Below are 19411 nucleotides of genomic sequence, written 5' to 3' on the forward strand. Positions count from 1 at the left end.
GCTGTGTCATGTCCCAGGCTTGTTCAGGCAGCAAATTCCTTGTTTCAACCGTAGTTGGCTCATGTTGCATTTGCAGCACAGGAGCAGAGAAGGAATTTGTCACACACGCTCCCTCTTGCTGCAAAATGGAGAAAGAAGCCTTACAAACTGCATTTTGATCACAGCAGGGAAAAGAACTGGAAGAGCTGCTTTAATTTTTAATGGTTTATTAAATCAAGTCTCCAGGTGAAGAGGATGAGCAGCTTGTTAGAAACTGTAAAGTGGAAAAGGTAATGGACAAAACCAGAATGAAATTTTTTAAATTGGACATTTCTTCTTGGCTTATTTTTCCTACCAGGAGGAACTCCAAAAAGAGCAGCATTTTTTCTGAAGTCAGCATTCAGGAAAGGAGGGGGGGGAAGCTAGATAAAACTCATAAATATGATCACATTGAAAGGAAAGCTCATTTCTTGAAGGCTCATTTCCTATTACTTGCTTGATTTGTTCCCATTCCCTTTGCTGATTAGCAGCAGTGTCTGACCTCTGGTGTCTAAAATCAGTATAAAACATTACAAGAAATCCAAGTATGAACATATTCTATCCTGGATTCTCTTGCTGGGTTACCCTTAGAGATTTCAAGCCTGCTGAAGAAATTTTGGGTTGATGTCTTTAGCTGAACACCAACAGAGAAGTCACAGGAGGCCCTGACTGGCTTTTCCAGCAGCAGTGGAAAATGTTGCACCATTGATTTTACAAAGAAAAGTTTCCTCTCATGAAAAAAAAAAAAAAGAAAAAAAGAGAAAGGAATTAATGATCAGATATGGCCTCATAGCAATAATGATGTGGAGGGCTTGGCAGCCACATGAAAATGTCCCAGTTTTCCAGATGTTATTAGAGGAAGGTGGAATATCTTGTGTCATAATTTTAGCCAGAGAAGGTCTGGGAGCAGAGATAGAAAGTTTCCAGTTCTAAGCTCTGTTAGGACTCCAATTAATTTCTTTCACATGCCAAGGAAGTGCTTAAACTCACTTCAGGGCAGAATCTTTTAAGTGCACTGGAATTAGTCCTACTGAATAATCCTCTACAGAACGCTTTTCCTTAGAAAATGACAGTAGAAAAGTCCCTTCTTCTGAGGAATGAGGCACGTGTTCAGTGCACAGAGTTTGCCAATGTGAATGCTCTTTTCTTCTTTAACTTCCACACCTTCAGGATGTTTAGATCCAGGATTTTGGGTTTGGCTTATGCTTAACTGCAGGTCTCTGTATATTCCACTCAAAACCTTTCCTGCCCTCAGTAAAAAGTTGTGAAGCTGAAGCTGAATATGAAATCATTGTATTTTCTGGAACACCTTTCCATTTAGTTTTCTGGACAAAAGATTAAATGAATGGAACCAGTGTGAGGCATCAGAAAATCTCTGGAAATTTTCATCAGGCTGTCTCAGAGCGAGTTATTGCTAAGCTGCCAGGAGGATTAAAGGTGAGAGATGAGCTTTTGCACAGCTGCCAAACACAGCCTGAGGCAATGTGCTGCCCTCATCAGGGCCTGTCTGATCACAGGGATGGAGACAGCAAAAGAGCCACCACCAAGAATTGGGATGACCAAATGAGGAAGAGATGGGCTAGGAGGAAAAAAGAAGACAGAGATGATAAAGGAGATGATGGAGGAGATGGAGAAGGAGGAGGAGAAGGACAAGGAGAAGGACCAGGAGAAGGACCAGGAGAAGAAGAAGAAGAAAGAGGAGGAGAAAGAGGAGGAGAAAAAGGAGGGGGAGGAGAAGGAGGAGAAGAAATGTTTGAGGCTTCTGACATGAACCAGATGTCGCCGAGACCAGCCTGTCCCCAAGCTCCTGGAGCAGTGTGGGACAATACTCCTGGCTCCTGGTGGCTTAAATCCCACTCCCAAGGCTCAGGGCTGAGAGCCTTTGTGTTCAGAGAGAATTCAGGGAAGGTCTGCTATGCTGGGACCTACTTGACAAAAAGTAACTTGGAAATGCTGCATGTGTTTAGATTTTACATTTTAGATTCTTTTTTTCACTGAAATAAATCCATCTACTTCCAGGCACTAGGTGTCCCAAAAGCATCTGAGTCAGGACCTGGGTGCTCCAAAGTAACTGTTAAAGGACTTTAGGCTGATATCAGAATCTTCAGTGTTTGAGACACACAAGTTGAGAGCTGAGCAATTTTCATTTACTGCATTCCCTGGATGCAGCTACAGCTGGGGCCAGGTGACCTTACAATGTATGTACATTTTAGAATGAGTCCCTTAATATTTAATTGGAAAAAAAAAGAGTTAACTTTATTCACATAATTTTTTATTGGAAAAAAAGCACAGAATTCATCAAGTCAGTTAATTTACTGAGCCTGCTCTCTTGTCACTTTTGTAAATCTCATTACAAATAAAAAAACTGGCATGCATATTCATATATTCATGGGTGACCAATTAAGTGGATAAATAAGAAAGGAAATCTATTGAGTAATTTCCTTGAAAACTTATTGTAAAACTCACAGGAGAATTTACAAATTAAACATTATTCAAGTAACCTCATTGAGAGGACAGTACCATAAAAAGTCTTGATCCAGTTTTTCAAAAGCATTTAGGGGATCAAAAAATACATTTGTACATCTCATAGCATTTCAAAAGCATTAAAAAAGGTTAGGGACAAAACCTCCCTTGAATTTGGAATTTTAGTGCTCCACAAATAGATCAGTGCATGGCATCCTACTGAAGTGACCTGAAGTGATTATTATAGTTACAATTACAATAAAGCGATTATGGAATCTCACATGTCTGTGTCTGTGTATGATTAAAAGTTTCTTAAACTTTCAGGAACTTTCAGGAATTTAATTTTCCATGCTTTGGTCTAGAAACAAAGCTAAGACATTTTTGTTCTTTATTTGCTTTTGAGGGAAGAGGTATTTGGAGTATATATGTATATGTGTATGTGTATGTATATGTGTATGTGTATGCATATGTATATGTACGTATACTGAAAAAAATATTCTTAGTGGGATCCAAGTAATATAAGATTCCAGAACAGTCTCTCCTCCTTTTCCCATTTTCATAGAATATCAGAATGGTTTGGGTTGGAAGGGACCTTAAAGCCCATCCAGTGCCACCCCTGCCCTGGGCAGGGACACCTCCCACTGTCCCAGGCTGCTCCAAGCCCCAGTGTCCAACCTGGCCTTGGGCACTGCCAGGGATCCAGGGGCAGCCACAGCTGCTCTGGGCACCTGTGCCAGGGCCTGCCCACCCTCACAGGGAACAATTCCTAATTCCCAAGATCCCATCTAATGCTACTCTCTGCTGGTTTGAAGCCATTCCCCCTCACCCTGCCACTCCAGGCCCTTGTGAATATCCTGTTTCCATCTTTCTTCTCAGCTCCTCCAGGCCCTGCAAGACCACCCTGAGCTCAGCCCAAAGCTTCTCCTGTGCAGGTGAACAATGCCAGCTGTGCCAGCCTTTCCTCCCAGCAGAGCTGCTCCAGCCCTCTGCTCATCCTGGAGCCTCCTCTGGGCTCTCTGCAGCAGCTCCAGCTCCTCCCTGGGCTGGGACACCCCAGGGCTGAGTTTTCAATTTCTGCGTGCCTGTGTGCAATATTTGCCTGCAACAAATAAACATTTCCTGGAAGTGGAATGGAAAATGCTTTCACTCCTTACCATCCTCTTTAGTGCGGGTGAAAATCTGCTCGCTCCTCACTCCATCCCCAGCCCGGGTAAAAGCCAACACCTGGATGCTGTAGTTGGTGTATTTTTCCAGGCCATCCAGCTCCAGGGATGGTTGGGTAGTAGTCACATTCTTTATCTCTCCCAGCTCTATAAAAATAAAATAAAATAAAATTAAAAAAATAAAATAAAATAATGGAATTGGAGTTATTGCCAAGATCACTCCTTTTCCAGGTATCGATACCTGCTGTGGAAATCTTGGGTATCCCAAACAAGGAAAGCTTCATTATTACAGAACGGCAAGGAACTGTAATGAATTAAAATTAATTCATTTATGTCCTGACCTCTTACCACCACTTGAAGCAGACTCATTTTTCATTTTCAAACTCTTTTTTTTGTTGCAATTTAAAAAAAAAAATATGATGAAGAGAATTGAAGAAATTCTAAAAGTAATGAGATTTTTATAAAGAACCAATAACAAGAAGAGATTATTGTGAAACATCCCCTAAAGAAAAAAAAAAGAGAATTCTGGTTATATTCATAAAGATTTTCTGGTTATGAGAAAGACCATTTCTCATAAGGAAAATGAAGAAAATGTCCCCTTTATTTTAAAATATGCAGCAAGTGCTGCTGCAAAGCACTTGATAGCAGCAATAGTGCCAAACAATAGATTTAAACACAGTAAAATCAGATTTACTTGCAGAAAGATGATGCACTTCATATTAATCTTTTTTTTTTTTTTGCAGCAAGCTAAGAAGTACAATCCATATGGCAAAAAAAAAAAGCTTTAAACATATTTAGGGCAGCAAATAAAGATGAGTAAATAAAGAAAATCCAGTTTTAAGCATGGCATGAACATCATATTTTTTCATCATGTTGTGAGACATCACATAGGAGCTTAGATGTGATAATATCCACACAGGATCTGATCCAAAACTACAGGCGTCAATGTAAACATTTTATGCCCTACATGTTTACATTTTTTTTCTGTATGCTTCTCATACATTTTTTAATCTTTATTTTTAAAGGAATTGCTGGTTAATTTCCAAATATTTTCGAGTCTACCATTACCAGCAGGACAATGGGCCTCTGAGTGACATTTCCACTCTAAATTCCCCTCTCCACACTAACAGAGGCAGGATTTGCACCACTGCAGGTTAGAGTGAACTGTGGTTCTGGTGGATGAAAGCAAAAGAAGGGAGACAGCTGTGAAAAATCCACAGGGCAAGTAGGAATAAAATCATGTGCATCTCAAACATACTAATTTGTTTAATTTACAAGGAACGGTCATACATGGAATTATCACCACGCAATAAATTGCAGATTAGTAAAGCATCACAATTCTCCTTTGATCCTTTCACTCAGTCTCTGCTCTGGAGCCTATTTCCCCAGGAATTATGCTAAGAGTACAAAAACACAACAGAAAAAGCTGGCATGGAAATAACAAGCTTTTCCCAGAGACACTTCCTTCTTTTGCCCTCAGCTACGGAGAGGAAATGCATCCTATCAAAAAATAAGTGACAGCATATCAAGTAGGCAAAGAGATAACCAATCAAATTATAGCAAAAATCAGGTTTGGGCTGGTTTGTTCTAGATCCATGTCACCATTCTTTAAAAAAACCCAACATTCTGGACTCTGTAACTGAGGTGAAATTTGCTCAGGTCGTGTTGGGTACCACGGGAGGCCTGGGGAGGGTTGCAAACCCATGGTGGGAGCCTTCCCTGACGTTCTTCCAGGCAGCTTTGCTGCTCTGTTCAGGCTCTAGGAAAAACTGTTCCTTCACAGGCAGACAAAGTTTTCTCTAAACCAAAAAGAAAAAGGAGTAAAATGCCTTCACACCAGAGAGAAAATGATATAAAGACCACATACAGCTTTTTACTTGGTAACAGATTGCTGTCTCTCACCTCCATCCAAGAGGTTGGCCCAGTAGATAACCCTGAATCCCTGCAGGATCCCATTCAGGGTTTCCTTTGCCAGCGTTGACCAGGAAATGGAGATGGTTTCTGGGGACGTGGCAGTGGCTTGCACATTCCCTGGAGGGCAACTGGGCACTGGAATAAGATATTCACCATTTTAACACAATGAAAACAACTCAATATTCATTCCCTTTATTTTCCCCTCTATCCCACCACACAATATTTAATTACCATTACACATTTTAACAATGCAAATCCTTTATTCTTGCTACAATCCACATGTTTCTGCAAGTGCAGCTGTTTTCCCTGGAATGACTTTTGATGTACTCTTTCCTTACTTGCTGACTTTTCTTTTAATAGGTTTTTCGTTGCTTCTTTTGAAATATAAGTGTGTTCTGACACTGCAATGTGTAGAACATTCTGTAAGCAATTTAAATATAGTTTTTAAAGTTTGCAGCCAAATTTGCCCCTTTGTGGACAATTCTGATGTCCCTTTAATTTGGTGGAGGGAGAAAAAAGTGGGCACATCTTTAAAAAACATAAGAAGAAATGGTCATAATATTTTTTTACTGATACTTAAAAAAAAGGAAAAAAATCAAACAAATCTAAGGCACTTTCTGTTGGCCATTTAGTGTCAAAGCAATACAGCAGTATTAGTAACTGGCATTGCTTTTAAAGCTCGTGGCATATTTAATTCTAAGAGGGACCCAAAATTGAGTGACAACCAAAAAAATTTCCAAGAAAAGCAAGCATGCTGGATTCTGAAGGAAAAAAAATCCCATTTATTATAATATAAAACATATGCCCTGTGTGAGCATGTTGCCTTTTGAGGTCTTGCAGCAAGCTAAGCCTAGAAACATTTAGAGTAAAAAAAAGCTATCAGCCTTTCATGAATAGCCTGCCTCAAAATCTGTGGCTCTTGAGGATTTTCGATGTCTGATATTCCATTTTGTCCACGTAAAGGTCAGATTCCAAGCTGGCACTGGTTTCAGGACACTGATGTGGATTTACAGTAGATGAAAATCTGACTTGCATGGTCTTTAGGATTATTATTTGCTGTTATAATCCTCTAAAATACTGAACTCTTTGTTTTGGATAGGGGATCATTCTCTTTTTCCACTAGAGGACTCCCTCTCATTGTTTGAGAAGTACTTTTCATGCAGTTTGAAAAAAAGAAAAATCTATATTGTTCCTTGGATCAGACAGGTGAATTTTGCCTGAAATAGCAATGATTTTTCTGTCATTGGACATCCTTGAAAAAACACACATCTCTCTTAAGATTGACAAGACAGCGCAGTACAAGAGCTCTGGTTACACAGTAGATTCATTTGAAAACAGCAGTAATCCAACAAAAACCACAATATTGCTTCACCTTTCAGAATTTCACTTCTCAAAACTATGGTGAGATCACTCTGGGGCAACGATGAGATCACAACAGTTGCAAATATGTGAACACCAAAGCATTTGGCTTCTTAATGAAACGTTTGGTCTCAGTCAACATCATTCACAGCAGGATATATCACATTAGTAGAGTTATTTTTATTTAACTGGTAAAATAAATTCACTCTTGCAATGAAAATCAGACAAGCTCATTGAGCAGGCTATTCTCTTACATCTTCCTACCTAAAGACTGGCCTTTTATCATCCCTACTTTCATCAGCACTAATCAAACAACAAAAGCAACAAGATTAAAAGACAAGAAATAATAATAACATTAATAACATGTCCCATGAGAGCTCTTTGCCAAGGACCCACCATCCTCAAGAGTGGTGGTGATGATTTCCTGAGAAGAAGGTCCAATCCCAGCCCGGTTACAGGCCTGTACCACCATGCCATACTGGGTGAATTTTTTCAGGTTATTCAGTGTATAAACCTCACTGTCCCCGGTGGTGTCGATGCTGATGATGTTGAACTGGAAATTTCCCCCTGCGCTGTACTCCCGATAACCTATCTGGTACCCGCGGATAATTCCATTCTGCAAGTGCTTCTTTGGAGCCTGAACAGAAAATGAAAAGTTACACGTTAAGTGCACACATACAAAGTCAAATTGTTTCCCTTAAAATTATTAAAAAAACAAAAAAAGTTTAACTTTTTTTTTTTTTTCCTACTCAATGCAAGTCTATTTCTGGGCAACAATTCAAAAATACTTCCTGCACATGAAACAACAACTTTTTTTCAAACATATAAATTTCAGGTGTGTCTTTTTCAAATCTGTGCTGAAAGACCTTTAAATGGTTCATGCACAGAAAAATCCAATACAGAGACACTTTTGAGTGTGAATTTATGATTTTTTTTTCTCTTTTCAGGTGAATCAATCCAAGCTGAATTGATAAGGGTATATTTGCATTCCAGACCACCATTCACTACTAATTGTTTTTGCCAGCAGCCCCCACCATTCACTGAACCTTTAGGAAGGAATTTTTTGATCTGTGCAAGGCAGTCACAGGAGTTTATTCAGTCCCGTGCATTAGGAAAATTTTATGCTGTGCTTTGAAATATGCTTCTGTTCATTCAGTGTGTAGTGTAGAAAGATGATTAGATAATGAGTGCTGAAGGCAACAATGATTTGGAAAGCAGGGATTTGCATACTGAATAGCTGCAATATATCTGGCATTCAGGGATATGGACAGCACAAAATGGTTGGCCATAATTATGTGCCACATTTCTCAGTCACAGTGCAAGATTCCCTGCTCTTGATTAGTGGAAATCATTTGTGTGCTCTGCAATATAAAATGTGATCTAGTACAAAGCAGAGATTTTCTGCTCAGGGAAAACGCCTGTTATTGACAGCAATACCCACAAAAATTATATTTAAATAGTATTGGACCAATTTCCATATATGATGATGTTCCTGCCTGATCTTCTGTCTGTATGAGGCATAATTAGTATATCTGTTTTAAGTATTTAGTATATATATTTTAGTATATATATTTTTATACGCATTTTAAGGCACAGTTTGTAATCCAGGAGAAAAAAATCTCTTTCCAATCCTCCCAACAGATGACCACAAGCTCATCTGTCCCACTGGCCCACAAAAAAGCTCTTTGTGATGCAGTTTATCAGCAATGGGTTGGACTGGCAGAGGCAGCAACTTCTGTTGCTTCCATATCCCATTAAATCTCCTCAAGAATAGATTCTCAAGAAAAATACTCATTTCTGCCACAGGACTTGCTTTTTTTGGGAGTTTATAGTCAACTGGAGGTAATAAAATCAGGGTGAGATTTGCCTTTCATCCACTACCATCAAACCATTGCTCTGCAAAAGCCAGTCCCCTCACAAATTTAAAATGTTTGTCATTGATTGATTGAACAATCTCTTGAGATGTTTCTTTTCCTCCCTCTTGCTTGAGAAACAGATACAGAACTTGAAGTGATTATATAATTCCAATTCCCACTGCATTACTCTGACCAGATGTAGCTGATTGAATTAGCAGATTCAGATCTTGAGATCCTTGTAAGTCACACAGCAGGGATAGGGATTGTGTGAGAGTATAACTGTGTCCTGTCTGAATATTTCTCTGGGTTTTTTTGGTCAAAAACTCCCCAGCTGCTTTAGAAACACACTGGTCATTTTATTATCAGAGCCCTTTGTAAGTGTGTTACCTATTCTGGACAATTCCATGGCTTTGTGATCTTTGAATGTTTGCAGAAGGAGGAAGCTTTAATCTGGGGGTGGAAACTAAGGTCAGATTTTCGTTGTTGTTTGAGTTCAGATATATTCATAGAATCACTGAATGGTTTGGCTTGGAAGGGACCTTAAAGCCCATCCAGTGCCACCCCTGCCATGGCAGGGACACCTCCCACTGTCCCAGGCTGCTCCAGCCCCAGTGTCCAACCTGGCCTTGGGCACTGCCAGGGATCCAGGGGCAGCCCCAGCTGCTCTGGCAATTCCATCCCAGCCCCTGCCCACCCTGCCAGGGAACAATTCCCAATTCCCAATCTCCCATCCAGCCCTGCCCTCTGGCACTGGGAGCCATTCCCTGGCTCCTGTCCCTGCATCCCCTGGAAATTGTCTCTCTCCAGCTTTCCTGGGGCTCCTCCAGGCCCTGCAAGGCCACCCTGAGCTCAGCCCAAAGCTTCTCCTGTGCAGGTGAACAATGCCAGCTGTGCCAGCCTTTCCTCCCAGCAGAGCTGCTCCAGCCCTCTGCTCATCCTGACTGACAACAAATTGACTTCCAGACAAACACTTGGAGCAAAGCAGCCACAGCAGCCTCTTCACTGGAAATTCTACAATTATACTTTCTCACTTTGAATTGGAATAAAATGACAAGCTTTGAAATTTTCATGAACTTCTTAATAATTGTTTTAAGTCAAGGGATTTTTTTCTTTAAATAAAATACTAACCTTTTACTTTTTTTTTTTCCCCACTTTGAACCATTAGACAATATAAAACAAACTTCAAGTCACTTCAGGACAAAACATTCAAATGTTCTGCTTCACAACAATTTCAATGTTCCTTGTTACTATGACCTGAAAACTTCATTTTGAGTTGACTTCTTGCACATGACTCATTTGATAAATACTCCTTCTGGTGTATAGATACATTTTTGGTAGAAAATTGAGTGAAACAACTTAGTGTTCTGGGGGAAAAATATTGTGAGCCTTGTCAGTAGCCAGAGAACGTAATGAAAAAGTAAGTTTCAGTCCATGCCCTTACTGCTTTTCTCAAAGAATTCAATATTTTAAAACAGGGTATCAATGACTTTTGTAAAGTATGACATTCTATAGTTTTGTGTGTGTGCAAATAGGAATAAAGAGGAAATGGAATATTCCCCATGTCTAAATTTAATGTAAAGTACTACATGGAAAAAATGAATATTTTCATGCTGTTTTCTGAATGAGTATTCCTGTTTAATTCCCATTATCTCTGCACCAGTTTAATCAACCAAAAAGTGGTGAGTTTTATTTACCAGCTCATTCTGAAACCCAGTGTCTTATGTGGACACACAGATATTGGATTAAAAAAATCACAGACCAACACAACTTTGCTTAACTGGGATTTTCTAAGAGTGGGCTGAGATAAAACTTTAAATGAAGATTTACAGCCGAAGCAAGCTGCAGAAATGGGATTTAATACAAGATGAAAGATAATCAATGTGGTATTCCCTGCTCCTTTTGCTGTTATTGACACTGTATTTTAATAAAGTTTGCCAGCTTTAAATACCATGGTTTTCACAACAATCCTGTTTGTTCAATGTTATCATAGCCTTTCATGGCTAAAGCTCCACATGCCTCCAAAGTAAAAACTACCAAGGTCAGGTTCTTTTCTTGTTTTTTGGCTTCCATGACAACATAGGATTGATCTCATGGGGTATTTCTTTATTCTTAACTACGTTTTATTAGACACTCAAGGAGTGCCTTCTGTAGTGACCGACCCAAAAGTTAGGATTCAGCCTGGAACCAAACTGGATTGTGTCTGTGGGACCATCTTAAAGTTCCTTTTTGAGTAATGAACCAAAACTGCTCTGACCTGGAGAAAACTGCAATAAATCAAGGGAAGTAAGCGGCTCGCTCCTGGTTTGGGACTTCTTAAGAGGGAAAATCAGCCCACAAATTGTCATTTAGGAAATAACTCTTCCAGTAAAGGTAGGACTACTCAAGCTCTGACCCTGCCCAGTGACTTCACCTTAAGCTCATACCAAATTGTGAAAATCCATCTCTCCCTTCAGCTCATGAGACAAAGCTAATGAAGTATGTATTCAATATATAACTCATTTCTGTGAGTATCTTCTTGTATTAGATACTGGACTTTGCTTGAGAAGAATTCTCAAATCAAATTCCAAACACGAGCTTGAGAACACAACCCCAGCACCTCGTTTGATATCCTTCAATATCAGGCAACACCCAGAGCCCAGGACACACTCAGTTGTACTTGAAGTGTCCTTGAAGTACAAACTGAACTGCATTTTTGGCAGTTCCTGAAATGTAGGTGTGGGAATTCTGTTTGTCCTGTAGCTGCCTGTTCACATCTGCAGCTATAAAATTTAATGGCAGAACTGCACAAACAGCAGCCATAAACTCCAGCAATGAGCCAGTGGTGCCCATCTTGCTGCTTTTAAAAACATCCCCCAAAGTGAACTTTCCGATAAAGCAAACCAAGCCATTCAATCTGCCTACCTATAAATTCATAAAAACAAATCCAGGTGTAGAAGCTTGAAGATCATAGTTGACTTCATCAGATAGTCACAGTTCTTAAGTGGTTTAAAAAACAAAAAATCCTATTAAGAATTTATTTTAGTTGTTGAGAATCACTGTATACCCCTGCATGGCTTCAAAAACTACTTCCTTTGCTCTACTGACTGTGTGCTGGATTTAAATCCATGTCTTCTCTAAGTTCATTGTTGTGTTTCACTCCAGGTAGATCTGTGACCACACAGCTTTTGGTTTTGGAAACCTTTTGGTGAAAAGCAACACTGCTATAAATTTAAGATGTGGACAAGAGCCAAGAATCAGCCTTGCATTTTTTGTGACCTGTGCAGAAGAGGTTCTGAACTTGCCTTTTAACTAACTGCCTTAAACCTACAATATATTCATTATTATGCAATAAATAACCAATCACTCATAGTTATTTGGTTAATAAGCAGAACCTCACTGCTCCGGATTTTCTGAATAATCCATATAAAAGGACAAAAGCCACATCATCCACATTTGCACAAGTAATTAACATTCATATAGAAATTAATCATTATTATTATTATGCCACTTTAGCTCTTAACATATTTTAGAATTTTAAATATATGGAATTATCAACACAATATACAAGGAGTATATATCACAAAACCATTTAAAACATGGTTTAAGTACCTCTGGTATCATACCAAAGCATTTAAAACTTTCTGTTATTGTCAAAATACTGTGAAAAACCTAGAAAAATTGAGTCACATGAGATGCCAGATTTTTAAATTATACCAGCTGATGATATTTTTATATTAATTACTCTTCATCAGTTCTCGTGGACTATACTGAGACTGAGACTCTCTGTGCAGCAAAAATCTGTCCCAAAGTCTATTGCAATGGGAAGAAGATGCCATTCATTCCAATGGTTTCTGGTGAAGTTTTGCCCAGAAACACAGTGAAATTTTGTGAGTGCTCATTTCCTAAACATGTGGCCTTATTTCTGAAATCAGAAAGAAGAAAAAAATGCAAGCAGCTGCTACTTTTACTCTTCAATGGAAGGCTTTCTTTGCATGATGTTCCCTTCAGTGGCAAATATTTTAAAATTTGTTGGCAAAGGCATCTGCAATGCTTCTCTTAAATAAAACAACCAAAGCACAGTTGTTATAACACTCCCCTGAAAGCATCCACATACTGACAGAGCCTATGTTTTCTCTGGATGTGTGAGTATTTACCTTCCAGGTGACTCTGATGCTCTGGGAAGATATAGGCTCAAGCTGCACATCCTGAGGTGGACCATCAGGGGCTGGAAAGAGAAGGAGAATGCATCAAAAGTGGCCCTCACAGCCCAAGGAATTCAGCATTTCACATAAAGTGTCACCACCTTTACACCCCAGCATCACAGAGGCTGGAGTCAGTGCCAGATGGAAAACTTCACCAAAGGAAAGCAGGGCCAGGAATCTCTGCATTCAGGTGTCCTCTCTGGCCAACAGCAAAATACAACATGTGCCAAAACATACCAAGCTGGCAAATGAAATTAATAGAATAAAATGAATAATTGTGGTTTTCTTGGCTAGAGATACTCTCACAGTGCTCTTTCTGCATATCTGGAGATAGGCAAGAGGAGTTCTCAGCAGTCACAACCCTGGGGGTGATGGAAAAGCAGCAGAGTTCATTTAAAGCAGGTGAGCCAGAAGCTCCTAATCCACACAGAAAAGCAGCAGAACCCATTTAAATCAAGTGATCCAGGGTTTCCTAATCCTGCTTTCAACTTGTTGCAAATTTTCCAGTGGGATCCCTTCTGTTCACTGGAAACTGAGCACATTCAGTCCAATATCAGATATTTTACACAAAATCCTGCACACTTTACATTCTCCTCCTCCCCAGTAAGAGTTCCAGTCTGGAAATCAGCCAAAAAAAAACAACTGGCAGGTGGGAAAACCTTCTTTCAACTCCTGCCTGAGCCAGGGAAACTTTTATGGACCATCAACATGATGCCAAAGGTGGCCAGGAGGCTTTAAATGTGAACGAAAAAAGAAGGCACCTCCTCGTCAGCTGGGCAGCTACAAAGCAGATGGGGATCAGCTGGGATTGAACAGAGAGATGTGCAGTAAATTGCTTGCTCTGTGAGGTAAATCACTGCAAAGGAAAGATCTGAGGAGAGGGATGGAGCCACCTCGAGCTGCTGCAGAGGGTTCCCTTGATGCAGAATATGGCCTCAGTAAAAGGTATTAAATTAAGTTTAATAGCATGACAAAGGAAAGAAAGCAATAAAAAGGGTGAGATGGGGCTGTTAGAGGTGGAGCAGCAATAAATGATAGCTGTGGTGAAAGGAACCAGAAGGTTTTGCTTTAACTGATGAAAGCAGAGACACAGAATACAGCCTATAATATGTTTAAGATATTAAATATGCCCTATTCTCTGCCATTCCTGACTGTCCTTTATATGGGAAATTTCCAAAGCTTGAAAGAACTTTATTTCCATTCTTATTGCATTAATACAAAGGAAGGAGAAGAGGAAAAAGTCCACTGGCAAAAATAAGATCTCTATGAATTTTCTGAAGCCTGACCTTGATTCTGTCCTCCTGTTGACAAAAATGAATGCCACTTCTCTGGGGTACGTTATAATGTAGTGGAATTTGAGTGAAGCATTTGATCCTAAAAATGGGGTTTAAAATGTGCCCCCAAAAATCCTGACTTTTCCTCAAAAGACCCCAATTTTTTTCTTTCACAAACCTGAAGAGTTAAGTGCTCCCAGCACACCATAGGGAGATGTTAAATAAGAAGACATTTGTTTTACATACTTAATGTCATACAGAGTTTGTGGCAAGGACATAAAGAAAACCCAGATATCCCTGTTTCCTCTATTGATTTCAGTATTAGGTCACGGCCATAATGCTTCTTTTTTTCTGACAAGCATTATTATAAGTGTGTACTGGCATCTATTTTCCAACACATGAGCTAATTGTGGTTGTATGGAAAGAAAGATGTGGTCTGCAAGCTTTGAAATCATTCCATCCTTACCTATTCTTTTGCCACAGAGATCTTTTACAGGTTTCTTTTTAATAGAGATATTTCTTTGTGATACATAATACAGAATCTGCACCCCCTTTCCAAGTTGCTTGGTTTTTATCTTGTATTTCTTGGGCCTTTATTTTGCTCCCTGCTCATTAGCTTCTCTCTCATCCCCTGCACCCATGCTGTTCCCCATTGCCTGCTGTAAAAGCAGAGAACAGAAGTAAACAGTGATCAAAAAAAAAAAAGGATGTTCCTACACTTTGTGCATCCCCTGAAATAAAAACCCAAGAGAAAAACATCACAAACTCTGCCTAAGCCTGACCTCCTCCCTCCCAGTCCTTCCCTAGGTAGATCAGTGACTTCTGAATACAGTTCCACACTGCTGGTCTTTTTTTACCAACAAACAGCTCTTCAAAAGACAGCGACGAAAGGATCATTTATTCTGAAACCTGGTTACAAAGAACTGAATAAAATGTGATGTTAAGGTTCCACCCTGCTCAGGGGGAAGCTGTTTTTTTATTCCAAGGGCAGCCGCTGATCCTGACAACTTAATTACCAGCCAGGAAAAACTTGGCAAGTAAAAAAACATTCCAAGCATGGGTGAATAAGAGAGCATGAGAGAGCTGATCCAAGACCCAGCCCTCTATTTTGCACAAAGAAGGATGGGCATTTTGGGGTTATAGATGGCTCTGGCTGGAAGAATGGATAGTCTATTTTCTCTAGTGATTTCACATTTTCTTTGCACAAAGGAAGAGAAAATTTCTGATCAAAAAATAAGTATTTTTCAAACAAACTATTCATTGTTACATCTGTACACACTTTTCTTCTGCTGGAATGATAAAAGAAATGCAACTTATGTTGTCTCCAGCTTATTCTGCTTTCCACTGTGAGCTCTTGTGTCCTGTTCCTACTCAGAAAGTCTCTCAGAACCCAAACCATGTGCTGACAAGGACCGTGTTTTCACTGTAGGAAATTCCCAGAAAAATTAAGTGGGAATTTCACAGTTGCGTTCATAGGAGATTAAATAAAAATCAGTCTCTGGGTGTTCAAATCCAAGATCAACATAAATCTTGAAAGAGAAAGGGAATTTTCACTGCCAGGACACTGTCACAATGTTCTTGTCTCTAAATCCCCAAAGAAGGAAGCTGTGCTGACTTAGCATAAGGTAAAGGAAGGCAGAAGTTCCATGTACATGAGAGTGGCTCCAGCCACCAACAGAGTACTCCTGGTGCTGAAGATTAAAGGTAAAAATAAAGGTCAGACTTGATGACCTTGGAGGTCTTTTCCAACTTAAATGATTCTGATTCTGTAATACAACAGAACAAAGATCAGGGGGATGACACTAACAAGGGACAGCCAAGAGTCTGGAAATATTCAAATAAAGGTTGGGTTGAGTGAGGGAATATTCAAATGAAGAGTTGATTCATGTGGCTCAACATTCTCAAAAGGGAAAAATTTAAATTAGTTACCTACATTAATATCTAAACATGTAAGGAAAGCCACAATACCCATAGGGGAGGCACCACCACTAAAACCAGGATGCTGCTGATTGAGTTGCCTCACTGTAGATACAGGTGTCTTATTCCCAGCATCACAAGGAAAATTTGGAGCACAATGTGTTCTTTGACCACTAGATGCCACTGAACAGCTTTAATTACCGCCCTGCACAATGAAGTTGCAAAACTCACAATGTTCCATGGGAATAACTCAGTATTCCTTTTGATGTAGCTGCAGCCACAGAAGCAACATTTCATGCAATGATTCCTGACATCAGAGAGAGATAATTCCCACAGAATTTAGAGGTTGCAAAGCCAGGTCATACCTGCTTCATCAGTGGTGATGGTGAGCTCGTTGCTGGCCTCGCTCTTGCCAATGCGGTTCTTGGCGTACATGCGGATGTTGTAGGTGGAGGACGGGTGCAGGTCAATGATGGTGGCTTGGTTTAGCTGAGGGGAAACGTCTCTGGTTCTCTGGACAGAATCCCAAGAGTCTGTTTTATAAGAAATATCAGTAGAAACAGACAAATAAATTGTGGTGTTAATGTGGGTAACACAAGCATGAAGTTAAACTGTTTCATGCCACCGCTGTGTTAATCCAGAAAACACATTTTGCTCCAAGCAAATCCAGTGATCCCTCCCCTTCCTTGACAGCACTCCCAACTGCTCCAAGAGTGCTGCTGAGAACAATGGGATCTTAGCTCTGGGGTCATCAGCAAATCCACAGAAATAGCTACTCTTGAGGAGGTGCTGAGAGCAGCAAAGATTCCTCAGTTTTGTGAGCATGATTTCTAACCTTTGGGACATTGGAAAAACTGCACAAAAATGGGAGTTGCTGCCCCAAAGGGATCTTCACTCAGTGAGAAAGTTGGTTGTGCTCAAAAAAAAAGGGAGGGAAGGGAGTTAATAAACCTCACTGCTCTCCACAGCTCCCTGACAGGAGGGTGCAGCCAGGTGTGGACTGGCCTGTTTTCCTTGGCAACAAGTGACAGCATGAGAGGACACAGCCTCAGCCTGGGCCAAGGGATGGACAGCTTGGATATCAGCAGGAATTTCTTCATGGAAAGGTGGTTAAGCATTGGAAGCAGCTGCCCAAGATAGTGGTGGAGTCTCCATCCCTGGAGGTGGCCAAGGAACACCTGGACATAGCACTCAGTGCTCTGTCACTCACATTATCTGGGTGACAACGTGGGCATTGGGCACTGTTTGGACTTGATGTGCTGGGAAATCTTTTCTACCATCAGGGATTCTGTAATTCTCCAAAAGTTATCCCAGAAAAAAAGAAAAATAAATCCTGGAGAAACACCCTGCCCTGGAGCACTCCCAAAAATAGAAATGGCAACACCAAACTCCTGCGACAGCTGCTCAGCATTGACCCTGGGGGAAGCAGCCTGACTGGAACACAAAGTCAGCCAGACTTCACCCCTCTCATACCAAACCATCAGCATCAAGCCCTGGGAAACATTCATCTAAGTCAGGCAAGCCTGAGATCTCCTCCCAAAAGCCTTTGGAGTTGTTATGTTAATTATCCAAGTTCTCTTCCCCTACTGGTTACTTGTTTTCCATATATTGTCTTTAAGAATGTTCCACCCCCAAGGCTATATACTGTTACCTCTCCCTTGTTTCTGGTCTTTGGAGCTTGTCCCTATGCTGCGCTGGGTTCCTGGGCATTGTCCCTATTTTAATTTGTCATTAAAAGTAATTTCCTTTTCAGGCACTCCATTGTTCCTGCTCCTTTTTTCCTACTTTGTGCCATGTTCACCCTGAAGTCAGGGGACCCAAAAATTTGTTGCAGCCACCCTCACTGTGACAGAGCCCTGTGGGGCTGCCCAGTAGGACCAGCACAGCTCCAGTGTTGTGGTGCCGGCCCAGTTCTGTGTGTGCTGCTTTGGGCTCTTTGGCTGCACAGCCCCGTGCAGCTGCTGCCACAGGGATCTGTCATGAGCAGCACAGAGCTGCTGCTGCCTCAGCTGGGGCTGCACCAGGGGAACCCCTCCTGCCTGGCACAGGGCTGCTCCAGGCAGGCAGGGCTGCAGGAACACCCCCAGCCTGGCTCCAGGGACAGAACTCTGAGAGGTTTTTCGGAAGTCATTCTTCCCTGTGAGGGATGGGAGGCTCTGGCACAGGGTGCCCAGAGAAGCTGTGGCCACCCCATCCCTGAAAGTGTCCCAGGCCAGGTTGGACATTGGGGCTTGAAGCAACCTGGGACAGTGGAAGGTGTCCCTGCCCGTGTGTCACGATCCAATGAGGGAGAGATGCCTCTGCCCTCATTAAGGGACATTTTAGTGCTAATCAAAATCACTTGAATGTCTTTTACTTTGGTAACTGAGTTTGTCACAGCTCCCTCTGTGGGATACTTTCAGGAAAGGAATTTCAAAAAAGACCTGCTTGTTATGGAGATCATGTTAAATTCCCCTTGAGGATGATGAGATTTTTTTTTTTTAAATATAGTCTTTATCTTATCAAATTACTTTACTTTTCACTTGGTTGTTTCAAATACAACCCTGATTAAGAGGCAAATGAGACCATGGGATGGCAACAGATGGATTTTACTCAACAACACAGATTTTATTTCCCAAAAAGTGTGACAAAGGGAGAGAGAAAGAAAGAAGAAACACCTGTCAGAGAGAGGAGGCACAGAGCAGGAGATAATCAACTGGAACTACATGAGCTGTAAAGGGCCCTGCCAGCCCCAACCATTGTAGAAGTTGTATGGACTCAGAAGTGCATTCACAGCTGCTTTCAGCTGAGCAAGCCCTGGGCAGGACAGGGGAGCAGAGGGGGCAAGGCTTTAGCCACAGGGTCAGCTGCAAGTTCCCTCTGGTGGATGTCTTGCATGCAAACTAGAAGTGCAAATGGGGACAAGAGCCTTTGCAGCACCTTTACAGCCACAGCAAGCCTGGGAAGGAGCAGCTCTTGCTCCTCGCCCACACAAAATGGGTGCTGCCTTTCTGAGCCAGCCTGGCTCCCTGGCTGTGCAAACCCAGGACATCCCTCTGGCTGCCCTGGCTGTCTCGAGACCCTGGCAGGAGGCTCAGAGACCTTGGCATGAAGTCAAAAACACCTGTGGCTTCCATTTTAGCCTGTGGGAAAAACTGCCGGCTTTGTATGAGGAATTACAAGCCACAAGGGTTTGAGTAGTGTGGTAGTTGAATTAACACAGGGTGAAAAAGTAGAATTTTGGGGTTTTAAAATAAGGAGTTCAAGGGGACAAGATGGAGGGATCT

The 19411-nt window shown here is 41.1% G+C and overlaps 1 protein-coding gene across 1 annotated transcript in view; it reads right to left on the reverse strand.

The window, feature by feature from the left end:
• Positions 1 to 19411, reverse strand: part of DSCAM (DS cell adhesion molecule) — a 446344-nt gene that overhangs the window by 80548 nt on the left and 346385 nt on the right. The window contains exons 15-19 of the mRNA XM_053936664.1: positions 16511 to 16678; positions 12907 to 12977; positions 7314 to 7554; positions 5547 to 5693; positions 3636 to 3791 (exon numbers count right to left, since the gene is read on the reverse strand). Coding sequence (XP_053792639.1) covers positions 3636 to 3791; positions 5547 to 5693; positions 7314 to 7554; positions 12907 to 12977; positions 16511 to 16678 — 783 coding nt within the window. The remainder of the gene's footprint in view (positions 1 to 3635; positions 3792 to 5546; positions 5694 to 7313; positions 7555 to 12906; positions 12978 to 16510; positions 16679 to 19411) is intronic.

The sequence above is a fragment of the Vidua chalybeata genome, chromosome 2 (assembly GCF_026979565.1).
Source record: "Vidua chalybeata isolate OUT-0048 chromosome 2, bVidCha1 merged haplotype, whole genome shotgun sequence".
Classification (NCBI taxonomy): domain Eukaryota; kingdom Metazoa; phylum Chordata; class Aves; order Passeriformes; family Viduidae; genus Vidua; species Vidua chalybeata.